The sequence below is a fragment of the Mauremys mutica genome, chromosome 13 (genome assembly GCF_020497125.1).
Source record: "Mauremys mutica isolate MM-2020 ecotype Southern chromosome 13, ASM2049712v1, whole genome shotgun sequence".
NCBI classification, from domain to species: Eukaryota; Metazoa; Chordata; order Testudines; family Geoemydidae; genus Mauremys; species Mauremys mutica.
In genome coordinates this window covers 47,474,942-47,488,124 of record NC_059084.1, presented here as the reverse complement: position 1 = coordinate 47,488,124, position 13,183 = coordinate 47,474,942, and the positions used below count along the sequence as shown (strand labels likewise).

General features: G+C 56.2%; 1 protein-coding gene and 1 gene segment (V, D, J or C); both read left to right on the top strand.

Annotated features, from left to right (window-relative positions):
• The first annotated feature begins 1,625 nt into the window (after positions 1-1,625).
• On the top strand, positions 1,626-2,107 carry LOC123347484. The segment is given in 2 exon segments: positions 1,626-1,686; positions 1,794-2,107. Coding segments are annotated over 2 exon segments (375 nt in total).
• Positions 2,108-7,794: 5,687 nt separating this feature from the next.
• Positions 7,795-13,133, top strand: LOC123347483. Its single transcript, XM_044984887.1, has 3 exons — positions 7,795-7,887; positions 9,779-10,142; positions 12,817-13,133. The coding sequence occupies exons 1-3, from the start codon at positions 7,795-7,797 to the stop codon at positions 13,131-13,133; spliced, it is 774 nt and encodes a 257-aa protein (XP_044840822.1).
• The last annotated feature ends 50 nt before the right edge of the window (positions 13,134-13,183 follow it).

Sequence of the window (13,183 nt, the reverse complement as noted above, 5' to 3'; positions counted from 1 at the left end):
CCCCTGGCCTCAGGCTGCACCGGTGCCAAAGCGCAGGGGCTGGAGGGAATGACCCCTCCCTTCCAGCCCTGCAGTTCTGTGATTCTGTGATCGATCCATGGATACTCCACCCCTCCCCCCTCTCTCAGCCTTTGCTCACAGAGCTGGGATCACACACTGCGGGGAGAGGCTCTTACGTTTACAGGTGACCAGGGAAATTAATAACCCAACGGCCTCTTTAAATCCCGCCACAACTCTGTCCCTGCATCTCCCCCGGTACAGAGACTCCGGCTTCTCCACGTTTCTCATTGACTCCCCATCCTTGGACACGCTCATTTCTCCACCTCCAGGAAGATGAGATTCTGTTTCCACTAACTTGCTGTTTTATCAGTTTTCCAAGGTAAACGTTTGCCTCCCTAAAGGTCCCAGGATGTCACCTGTGTTACCACAGCCTCCAAATTAATACCGGTACTTCTGTGCTTTATTTCCCTCGGGTCTTTTAACAGAAACGCCAGATAATGGTGAGCAGTTTATACAAAGATAAAACTTCTATGAAGCGCCCCCGCCCTCCCCTCTCCCACCCATCACACTCTCGCTGCCCCTCGAGGGTGGTAGAAGAATTCCTGAGATATTTAGTTGGTTTTTTATCATTTCATTGCAGCTCCAGGCCAAACCCTTTACTTAAAGCAGCATGAAACAGGGGATGTAGGTAGAAGAGGTGAGAATCTCCTGGCTAATACCCCCGCCCCCCTACACACACACACACACTAATAATCCCACGCTATTACAGCTCAGCTAACCTGCTGCATTTGCCATTGAGCAGCCCCAGATCCGAGCGCACCGCTCTGCATTCCTGTGCCAGATATAGACACCACGGGGATCCAACCTGTGATAAATAGACAGAAAGAGATTTCTGCTTGTAACCGTGCTTAGTGGGTCACAACACAACCCAGAATTGGGGGTTATTCTTTGATAAGATCTACCAAACCAGCCACAAAACTAAACTCCTGTTTCACCGCAGGGGCTAACAAGAAAACATAAAGGCAGTTTCCTCAGGCATTTCAGTTCTGATGTCACCACCGAAAACAGGAGGTTCAGAGATGAGTGGTTCTTTACAACCTGTCTCATCAAATCATAGGTTCTCCTGGTCCCAAAGGACCTCCTGGGGTGGGGGGGCAGGTTTGTAGAAATTTTGGTGGTGCCCAAAATGCCCAGAGCTCGCCATCCCCAACTCTGCTCCCCACCTGCCTAAGGCCCTGTGAGGGAGTGTGGGTGGCGGGAGGGGTGCTAGGGGCAGGCCCTGGGCTGGGGCACGGGATTGGGGTGCAGGGTGCAGGCTTTGGGATGAGTTTGGGTGCTGTGTGCAGGCTATGGGCTGGAGCAGAGGGGTGGGGGTACAGGAGGGGGTGAGGGGTGCAGGCTCTGGAAGGGAGTTTGGGGGCAGGAGAGGTGTGTGGGAAGGGGCAGGGGTGCAGGCTCTGGAAAGGGAGTGGAGGAGTGCAGTGCTTACCTGGGGCTCCTAGGCAGGGCAACAGGGCCGTCTCTAGCCACTCAGGTGCCCTATGCAGCCTCCCCGCCCCCGCCCCGTGAGGAGGCTGTGTGGGGCCCCAGGACTCTGCGGGGGCAAGGAGAAGAACCTGGGGGTCATGTCTGCCACAGACATGACCCCCAGCCTGGCCATCGTCTTCCTCCTGCTGCTCCCCGCGGGTACGGGTGGGATCTGCGCTGCCGCTGGGCGCCCGGTACCACGTTTTCCCTAATAACTGCACCTCCGGGAATCGCTGCAATATTTGCCCTTTATTTCCCCTCTGCAGGTGTCTATTCCCAGGTCAGCCTGGTGGAGTCTGGAGGGGGAGTCAAGAAACCCGGGGAGACCCTCACACTGACCTGCACCGTGTCCGGATTCTCCCTCGCTATCTACGGGGCGCACTGGGCCCGCCAGCCAGCGGGGAAAGGGTTGGACTGGCTGGGAGGTATCTGGGCTGATGGGGGCACTAACTATAACGATGCTTTCAAAAGTCGACTCCCCATCACCAGAGACACCTCCAAAGGCCACGTGTCCCTCCAACTGACCGGCCTGCAGCCCGGGGACACCTCCGTGTATTACTGTGCCAGATACACACTGTGAGGAAAATCCTATTAAAGCCTGCACTAAAACTAACCTTGCGGAGAACCAGTCTGGGTTTATGAGCCCCAGGGAGGAGCAGCTGCCAACACTGCTTCTGCCTTGTGTTACAAGCACTCCATGAATCCAACCCCTTAGCACTGAAAGGCAGAACTCCCAAGGCTGGGAGTGGAACCCAGGAGTCCTGGCTGCTGCATTTTGTCTATGGTGCCCCTAAGAAATGAAGGGAAAAACCCCAGAAATAAGAACATGAGAACAACCAGACTGGGTCAGACCAAAGGTCCATCTAGCCCAGTATCCTGTCTTCCGACAGTGACCAATACCAGGTACTTCTGAAGGAATGAACAGAACCGGTGATCATCAAGTGATCCAGCCTCTGTCACCCATTCCCAGCTTCTGGCAAACAGAGGCTAGAGACACCATCCCAGCCCATCCTGGCTAATAGCCATTGATGGACCTAACCTGGGACCCTAAGAATTGCCAGCCCCAACGCTCTCCCAAGGGCCCACCTAGCTCAACCTTCTGTCTCCCAGAGGGGTCAGCACCCACTATTTGATAGGAAGCAGCCCAATATTTGGCAATTATTAACTCACCTGCTCAAAAGGGGAAGATTTCTCATAATCCACCCTCCTTCTTAGATTCATCTCACTCTGACAGGAGGGGAGTTTATCTCCTTCACAGAATGGCTCAGTGCTGCAGCTTGAAGCTCTAACTCCTCCCTGTTTGAACCAGAACGATATCTCTGTGCCAAGGCCGCCCAGAGGATTCAGGGGGCCTGGGGTCTTCGGCGGCGGGAAGCCCCCTTCGGCGGTAATTCGGTGGCGGGGGGTCCTTCTGCTCTGGGACCCGCCACCGAAGTGCCCCAAAGACCCCCGTCGGGGACCCAAATCGCCGAGTTACCGCAGAAGATGCGGCACTTCGGCAGCGGGTCCCACTTTGAAGGTAATTCGGTGGTGGGGAGTCCTTCCACCCCGGAGCGGAAGGACCCCCACCGCCAAAGACCCCGAGCGGAAGAAGCTCCGGTTACGTGGGCCCAGTGAGAGTTTTCCGGGGTCCCCGAAGCCAGTGAAGGACCCCTCCAGGGGTCCCAAAAAACTCTGGTGGGGGCCCCTGCGGGGCCGGAGAAAATTGCCCCACTTGCCCCCCTGTGGGTGGCCCTGCGTGTGAATGTGCTACAGCCCCCACGCATCCCCAACCCCCGCAATATGTAAAGCAGAGGAATTTTGGCACCACCTAAAAAGAAAACTGGAAACAAACCAACAAAAACCCGCAGCCCCTCCCCACAGACAAACTCCAGGGTCCGGTTTAGGAATTATACTTCGGCTCAACCCACCCGAGACCCACTCCTGAACCGGCCGATCGCTGTTATCCCCATCATACCCAGGCACTGCACCGGCCGGCCTCTAAGCTGCAAATTCCCACCATCAACCCGAACCCCGAGAAGCCGGGCAATGAGGACTCACGGGTGAAGAATCCCCCCAGGCTTTTCTAACCCCCCCCCCTGACATTCTCCGCTGTCAGTGACACTCGGTGCTCACCCCGGAGACATTCCGCCCTCAGCACATTCACCGCCCTGGCGCTGCGCATCCAGCTCTGAACTCTGGCCTGAGACTTTCCTCCGAGCACTTCTCCCATCTCCAGCGACCATCTGCAGCACCGCCCTGCTCCGTGCACTAGGCGCTCCTGCTGGGGACCCGGCCCCCGGTCACTGCGCAGGTCCGTGGAGCGGGCCCCTGCTGGGAAAGGGAACGGGCAACTTTGCCCCAGCGCCGTGGGGAATCTTCACCCTCCAGCGGGTGTCCCCCAAATCAGTGAAAACCTCGGACCTGACCCCATCACTGACCCCACAGAGCCACCGCCCCACGGTGCACGGGGAGTGGGGGCTTCCGAGGGGAATCTCCCACCAGCTCTTAGTTGACTAGAATAGATTTCATAGGGGGCCCCAAATCCCCGGGTAAAGATTTCCGGCTATTCAAGGGAGCTGTTAGTTTCTCCCATATACAAAAGTGTTTCGCTCCATAGCAATGCGAAGAGAGAGAGACAAAGTATCTCCCCATAAGGAGATCTCACACAACTGCCAGGGGAGAGAGAGGTTCTGCTGACTCCATCTGCCCCGGGGAGCGCAGGGAGCCGACACCCAGTGGCTATTTTAGAGAAAGAGCAGGTGCATCCGTCCTCACTCTGCGATGGTCCCACTGACTCACCAGGGCTTTCTGCTCAGCCAGTCTCCAGTGCAAGGCTCCCTCCTTTTCCCATTGAAGGGAGAAGCTGAGCCCCGAGGGAAGGTCCGTGGCAGCGCAGAGCCCGGAATGAAGATGATTGACTGGAAGGGGGGTCACTAATCTAGAGATGACCTCCCCCCTCAGCCCATGGATAATTCTCTGTGGGTGAAATTCACCCCGTGTGGAGGCCTTAAACACAGGGGCGGCTCCAGGCACCAGCACAGCAAGTGTGTGCCTGGGGCGGCAAGCCACAGGGGGCAGCGTGCTGGTCGCTGTGAGGACGGGAGTCAGGTGGCCTTCGCTGGCCTGCCTGCGAGAGATCCACTGGTCCCACGGTTTTGGCGGCAATTTGGTGTGGGGGGTAAGCCAAAACCTCGGGATGGGCAGATCACCCCCAGAAACGCCGCCAAATCTGCGTGACCCCAGACCGCCCGCAGGTGTGCCGCTGAAGGCCGCCTGACTGCCGTGCTTGGGGTCACAAAAAACATAGAGCCGCCCCTGCTTACACAAGGGCCCCTGCCTGTACGGTGTCCCGCCTAGCCAGAGGAATCTCTTCACCCCACGCAGCAGTTTAGAAGTGCACAATCCTGATTCCCCTGCCTTCCCCCTTCTGTTGACACTGAAGCCTGTGCCAGTTGGGTGGGATATGGGCAGGGCCGGTGCAACCCATTAGGCGACCTAGGCGGTTGCCTAGAGCTCTTCAATTTGGGGGCAGTGACCGCGGCCATATTTTGGAGGCAGGACCTTCTGCCACCTCAGTGGGGGGGGCAGCATTTTGGGGTGGGACCTTCGACCGCCTAGGGCGGCAGAAAAGCTGGCAACGCTCCTGGATATGGGCCTTGTAACAGGGCCCCCTGCCCACCCCTCTTCCTGGGGCCCTCTGCGGCGCCAGTAAAGCACAGGGCGGCTTCTCTTTGTGCAGCACCCCTGGCTTTATTTACACAAGTTCTCCCACCACCAGTGAGACTATTTACAGAGCTGGCAGGCCTGACAATCTCCTCTCCTACCCGGAGTCTGCCCTCAGCCTGGAGACTGACCTTCCCCTGGCCACTCCCCTTCTTCTGGCTGCCAGCCCAGGGCCGCCCAGAGGATTCCAGGGGCCTTTGGCAGCAGGGGGCCCCCGCTTCGGTGGTAATTCGGCAGCGGGGGGTCCTTCCGCTCCGGGACCCGCCACCGAAGGGCCCAGAAGACCTGTGGCAGGGACCCACCACCGCCGAATTACCGCCAAAGCAGGACCTGCCACTGAAGTGCAACCCGGTCTTCGGCAGTAATTCGGCGGTGGGGGGATCCCTGCCGTGGGTCTTCGGGGCCCTTCGGCGGTGGGTCCCAGGATGGAAGGACCCCCCGCAGCCGAATTACCGCCGAAGACCGGACTGCACTTTGGCACCGGGTCCCGCTTCAGCAGTAATTCGGAGGAAGAGGGTCCTTCCGCCCCAGATCGGAAGGACCCCCCAGAACTGAAGACGCGGAGCGGAAGAAGCTCTGGGGACCCAGGCCACATGAGAGTTTTCCAGAGCCTCTGGAGCGAGAGAAGGACCCTGCTCCAGGGCCCACAAAAAACTCTCGTGAGGGCCTGGGGCAAATTGGCCCACTTGCCCCTCTCTCTGGGCGGCCCTGTGCCAGCCAGTTCTAATGGCCAGGCACCAGACTTCTCCCCAGCCCCAATCAATTTCCCCTGATTGGGGCTGTTTGAGCAGGTGCTAATTAGGTGCCTTTGCACCAGCACCCTGCTACAGTCCTGTTCTTATGCACAGTCCTACAGTGCCTCATGCACCCTAAGTACGGGGGCATTTTAGTGTCCCTCTCCTAGCTCTGACTTCAGCCAATGTGCAGAGCGGGGGGAGAATTCCATGTGCGCCAGGTGAGCAGAGACACGGCAAGAATCACGCGATTGATGAGTGTTCTCAGGGCACAAACAACCAACATCTTCAACCTGAGCCATCGGGACCAACCCTAGAGAGACAGAAAAGCAGCACCATTGCGTAAAAAATTCCTCTAATTCAGAAGAAGGGGCTCAAATGGACACCAGTCTTATTTACCACATCTCTGCTTCTCAGCAAAAGGGGGACATTTTGATGACATACAGACACTTCTTAAGAGCCCAAAGGCCTTTTGTTTTCAATGGGCACAGAGTGCTTAACTGCCCTGGGTGCTTTCAAATATGCCATAGAAAATTAAATTATTTCAATATCATAAAAGCAAATGAATCATCCTTTGTTCTCTCACCTAAAAAATGTAACATCTGTGTCCAATATTTTCATAAATGATCATCAGGCCCCGTGTTGGGGACCCACATTGCTGCACCTCTCTGGAGGTGCTGACCACCCAACTTCTCAACATCAAGCCCCTCTAAGTTGCCTCAAAGTGGCAAAGAAAAACCCAGGGACACTAAATAACTAGTCCTTGGTAAACAGTTTATCCTGTGTTCACGGTAGGAAAACTGTTGTTGAAATGACACAGGCCCCAGTATTCTAAGGATGATCTATGAATTGACCAGGGCTTTGATTAAGTATCAGGCACTGTGTGAAAGATACATCACACAGTCCTTGCTAGACGCCTTAGTGCGTCACTCTCCTCCATGAACTCGCGGCTGGGAACTGGAGCCCATTCACAGAGGGATTGATCAGACCCTTAGGAAAAGGGGACCATGATGCAGCTGGGGCTACTCACTGCCCCTGCTTTAAAGCCCTCGTTCCCCAGCCCTTGCAGGTCTTGAACAGAGAAGCTGCAGCCTTGTGGGTTCAAGCAGTGAAGTGCAGTAGTTAGAATCACAGAATCATAGAACCGGAAGGGACGATGAGAGGGCATCTAGTCCCACCCCCTGCACTCATGGCAGGACTAAGGATTATCTAGACCAGGGGTTGCCAAACTTTTTGGCCCGAGACCCACATTGGGGTTGCAAAATTGTATGGAGTGTCAGGTAGCGAAGGCCGTGCCTCCCCAAACAGTCTGGCCCCTGACCCCTCCCATTTCCTGCCCCCTGACTGCCCCCCTCAGAATCCCTGACCCATCTAAGCCCCCCTTCTCCTTGTCCCCTAACTGCCCCCTCCCAGGACCCCCTGCCCCTAACTGCCCCCGGGACCCCACCACCTATCCAACCCCCCTGCTCCCAGTCCCCTGACTGCTCTGACCCCATCCACACCCCTGCCCCCTGACTGGCCCCCCAGAACTCTCACGCTTATCCAACCCCCTGTCTCCCCTCTCCTGACTGCCCCCTAGAACCTCTGCCCTATCCAACTGCCCCTTGCTCCCTGTCCCGTCACTGCCCCCTGGGACGCCCCACCCCTTATCCAACCCCCCGGCCCTGGCCTCCTCACCATGCTGCTCAGATAGGCTGATCAGACAGCAAGTATGAAAAATTGGGACAGGGGGTGGGGGGGTAGTAGGTGCCTATATAAGGAAAAGCCCCAAATATCAGGACTGTCCCTATAAAATCAGAACATCTGGTCACCCTACGCTCAGAGCAGCATGTCTGACAGCCGCATCACCCGGCTGGAGTCAGACACGATGCTGCTCTGCTCGGCAGGAGCACAGAGCCCCACCACCCAGAGCGCTGCACAGGTGGCGGCGTGGCTGTCGGGGCAGGGGGAACTGTGGGGGAGGGGCCGGGGGCCAGGCTCCCTGGCCAGGAGCTCAGGGGTCAGGCAGAACTGTCCCATGGCCCGGATGCAGCCCTCGGGCTGTAGTTTGCCCACCTCTGATCTAGACCATCCCTGACAGGTGTTTGTCCAACCTGCTCTTAGAAAGAGATTCCATAACCTCCCTAGGCAATTTATTCCAGTGCTTAACCACCCTGACAGTTAGAGAGTTTTTTCTAATGTTCACCCTAATTCTCCCTTGCTGCAATTTAGCCCATTGCTTCTTGTCCTATCCTCAGAGGTTAAGAAGAACAATTTTTTCTCTCTTCTCCTTGTAACAACCTTTTATGTACTTGAAAACTGTTATCATGTCCCCTCTCATTCTTCTCTTCTCCAGACTAAACAAACCCAATTTTTTCAGTCTTCCCTCGTAGGCCACGTTTTCTAGACCTTTAACTATTTTTGTTGCTCTTCTCTGGACTTTCTCCAATTTGTCCACATCTTTCCTGAAATGTGGTGCCCAGAACAGGACACAATACTCCAGCTGAGGTCTAATCAGTGCAGAGGAGAGCAGAAGAATTACTGCTCGTGTCTTGCTTACAACATTCCTGCTAGTACATCCCAGAATGATGTTTGCTTTTTTTGCAACAGTGTTACAGTGTGACTCATATTTAGCTTGTGATCCTCTAGATTCCCTAGATCCCTTTCTTCAGTGCTCTTTCCTAGGCAGTCATTTCCCATTCTGTATGTTTGCAACTGATCGTTCCTTCCTAAGTGGAGCACTTTGCATTTGCCCTTATTGAATTTCATCCTATTTCTTCAGACTATTTCTCCAGTTTGTCCAGATCATTTTGAATTTTATTCCTATCCTCTAAAGCACTTGCGACCCCTCCCAGCTTGGTATGGTCCACAAACTTTATAAGTGTCCTCTCTATGCCGTTATCTAAATCATTGATGAAGATATTGAGCAGAACCAGACTCAGAACCAATCCCTGCTCTGTGCCCTTCCAGCATGACTGTGAACCACTCCCTGGGAATGGTTTTCCAACTGTTATTCACCCACTTTATAGTAGCTCCATCCAGGTTGTATTTCCTAGTTTGTTTATGAGAAGGTCATGTGATGTCAAACCCTTTCCCCAGATACACAAACCAGGGCTCATCAGATTAAACCGATAGGCTGCAGCATTAATACAAACAAGAGAAAATTATTTTTCACACAACACACAATTCACCAGGGAAACTCATTGCCACGAAATGTTGTTTTGGCCCAAAGTATAACTGGCTTCAAAGAAGAACGAGATAAATTCCTAGAGAATCAATGACTATGAGCCAAGAGGGTCAGGGCCCAACCCCGAGCCCAAGGGACCCTAAATCTCTCAATGCCGGAAGCGGGGATTGGAAAATTCCAAATGTCGCTGTTCTGTACATTCTCCCTGAAGTTCTGGTGGGGCCACTGACAGAGACAGGATACGGGACGAGATAGGGCATGGGTTTGAACCAGTAGGGCAGATCTCTCTCTCTCTCTCTCTCTCTCTCTCTCTCTCTCTCCTTATTTCTCTAACAACGCGTCTTGCCCCTTGTTGTGGGTCCCCAGGCAGGGAGTGTGATCGCTGGGGAAGGAGTTGCTGTCCCTTATAAGCAGAGGGATATGCAAATGAGAGTGACAGTGTCCGGTTTAAATCCGTCTCTCTCTGTCCCCAGGCTGCACAAGCCTCTCTCTGTCCCCAGGCTGCACAGCCCCCTGTCTCTGTGCAGTGACCAGCCAGTCCCCTGAGAACTTTCCCCTCCAACATCAGGGAAAATGAGACTTTGGCTCCACCTAATTTTCATTGTAGCGGCTTTCGAAGGTATTTTTTCCCGTAATTTCTTTATAGATAGAGGGGAATATTGTGTTCTTCCCAAACAATATTGATACGATTCTTAACGTTACTTTATTCTCAGGTGTCCGGTCCCAGGTGCAGCTGGTGGAGTCCGGAGGGGATGTGAAAAAGCCCGGAGACTCTCTCCGCCTCTCCTGCAAAGCCTCCGGGTTTACCTTCAGCAGCTACGATATGCACTGGGTCCGCCAGGCTCCCGGGAAGGGGCTGGAGTGGGTCTCGGTTATCAGCAGCAGCGGGGGTACTATCTACTACTCCGACGCAGTGAAGGGCCGATTCACCACCTCCAGGGACAACTCCAACAACCTGCTGTATCTGCAACTGACCGGCCTGAAGCCCGAGGACACCGCCCGCTATTACTGTGCCAGAGACACAGTGAGGGGAAGCCGGGCTGAGCTCAGACAAAAACCTCCCGTGGCGGTTACCAGAGAAAGTCCCAGCTGGTTTGATGCTGACAGGCCGCGCTGGGAGCTCACAGGAGACAGTAATTCCCTCCCCTTTGAAATGGGGGAAATGAACCCGGCTGGTCAGTCAGCTCTAGATCCACAGGAGGCGGAGATGCCGGGAACGGCGTGTTCTGCACTGGGCGCGGTGGGGATTCACTCGGTCCCAGATATTCTATTACAGACACTGATACGGATGAAAAGAAAGTTTTATCTGCCAAAAAAGTCTTAAATTCCCCACGTTCACCTCTCAGTACCAGTGTGAGCATAGAAAGCAGGAGAGGTGAAAACACAAACCCTGGGAGCTATAAAAGGACCTAAGGGAGCTGCCCAAATCCCTATTGGCAGGGCCGGCTCTAGACACCAGCCCTCCAAGCAGGTGCTTGGGGCAGCAATTTCTAAGGGGCAGCACTCCACCCCCATTTTTATTTGTTATTTTTTGCTTGGGACGGCATTGCCGGGAGCCGGTCCTGGCGCAGCCTCTCGCCGGAGCCGGGATCCGCGCCCTCTGCCCAGCCCAGCGGCGCCCTGCACAGCCCACTCTGGAAGGGAAACCCTGCGCCGCCCTGGGGAGACTCGGAGAGGCATTGGCAGCAGGACCCCTCCTCCCTCCCTGCATCCAGGGCCCGCGTCCCTCCCTCCCAGGCTCCTCACACATTCCAGAGGGGCTCCCACAGTGTGCGAGGAGCTGGGGAGGGAGGGAGGGAATTTGGGTCCCCTGAAGCCGAGCCCGGGCAGCGGCGGCAGCGAGAACGTCTCCCAGAGTCAGGGCCGCCCAAGGGGGAGCAAGTGGGGCAATTTTCCCCAGGCCCCGGGCCCCACAGGGGCCCCCAGGAGTGTGTCGGAGGCTCCTTCTGCCTCCCTCTTCTCCCATCCCCCCGTGTCTCAGCTGATAAGGGGACGGGGCTGCGAGCTGCAGCCGAGCGCTGGGAACTCAGGCCCCAGTTGGAGACACCAGGCCGCTGCAGGGGGTAAGCGGCATGGTAAGGGGCTGGGGCAGCACCCCCCCGACCCCAACCCCCAAAGCCCTGACCCCCAGCTCCGAGCCCAGCCCCTGTGAGCCAGACACCCCCCGACCCCATCTCCGCACAGCCCCTGATTCCCAGCCCCTCTGAGCCGGGCACCCCCCGACCCCATCCCCCACAGTCCTGAGCCCAGCTCCTGTGAGCCGGCACCCCCCAACCCAGAGCCCAGCTCCCCACCCAGCCCTGGGCAACAGCAGCACCACCCCCAGGCGACAGCCCATTGGCACCAACCATCACCCAGCAACAGCCCATTATGTAATTGCAAATGTAGGCAGACCAGTAAAGCAGTTCATGTATTTCCTGTCTTTTCAAATTATTACAAATTAATTGTTGAATGTATTTCACTGGTTATTTTTTACTTTTCCAAATACACGTTACTATAGTATATTATGGAAGGCCCCCCTCCCAAATTGCTTTGCCCCAGACCCCCTGAATGCTCTGGGTGGCCCTGCCCAGATTGTGTGAGGAGCCGGGGAGGGAGGGAAGCGGGGTCCCTGGAGCCGAGCCCCGGCTGCGGTGGCAGCGAGAGGGGCTCCCCGAGCGTGTGAGGAGGTGAGCGGCCGGCTGGGTTCGTCGGTGCTGAGCCCGTAGCCCCGCAGCCGGAGATCCTCGCCTTCCCCCCTGCCAGGGCTGGCCCAGGGCTCGGCTGCTGTGTGCTGGTAGCGAATCCCAAGTTTCGGGGGGAGCCCAGTGCTGGAGCAGCAGGGGGTGTGGGTGGGTGGGGCACTGGTGGGCGTGGGGGAGCTCAGGGCTGCTGGGGGCAGCCAAAATTTTTTTTGCTTGGGGCAGCCAAAAACCTAGAGCCGGCCCTGCTCCGATCACGTTCCTAGTGTCACGGATCATTTCAATGGAGCCGGTCACTGCCGGGAAGGGAAAGGGGCTTCCGTCCCCAATCCCTCCCAGCGCCATGGGGAATCTTCCCTCTCCAGCGGGTGGCCCAGCCCAATGGATCCCTGGGACACGACCCCTCCCCGGACACTGAACTCCTCTGACCGGACGTTCCATGGCCCTTGTGCGCATGGAACAGGGCTCCAGAGCTGAGTCACCCCCAGCCACAGTATCACCTCACAATAGCCAGGCCCTCAGTTCCCGGGTGGGGAAATACAGTCACTGCAGGGAGCTGGTCATTCCTCCCAGGGGTCCGAAAGTGTCAGGAGAACCCCAGCGCCCTGTGCCCGGCACTCCACAGACACAGGACGGGACAGTCTGACTCCTGCACCCGGAGCCCTAGGGCGGGTCACTCAGATCACTGGCAGCAGGAGTGTGTGTCTCTTATAAAGCGGGGATATGCAAATGAAGGAGCCAGTTTCCTGTTTAAATCTGTGCCTCCCTCTGCCCAGGCTGCACCCGGAGACACAATCCGCAGCCCCTGGGTCTGTGCAGTGACCAGCCAGTCCCTGAGAACGTTCCCCTCCAGCACCTGAGAAAATGGGATTTTTGCTCCTCGTAATTTTCGCTGTAGCAGCTTTGGAAGGTATTTTCCTCCTCTGAATAACTGGCAGAGTGAGAAGAATATTGTGTTACCGTTGTTTTTATACCGATATTAACGGCCTGTTTTTGTTCTCAGGTGTCCGGTCCCAGGTGCAGCTGGTGGAGTCTGGAGGGGATGTGAAAAAGCCCGGAGACTCTCTCCGCCTCTCCTGCAAAGCCTCCGGGTTCACCTTCAGCAGCTACTGGATGACCTGGGTCCGGCAGGCTCCTGGCAAGGGACTAGAATGGGTCGCTCAAATACACCCCGGTGGGAGTCCTATATACTACCTTGATTCAGTGAAAGGCCGGTTCACCATCTCCAGGGATGATTCCAAGAGTGAGCTGTATCTGCAAATGTCCGGCCTGAAGCCCGAGGACACCGCCCGCTATTACTGTGCGGGAAACACACACTGACACGAAACCGGTTTGTGATCATACAAAAACCCAGGCTGCGGAATCGCGCT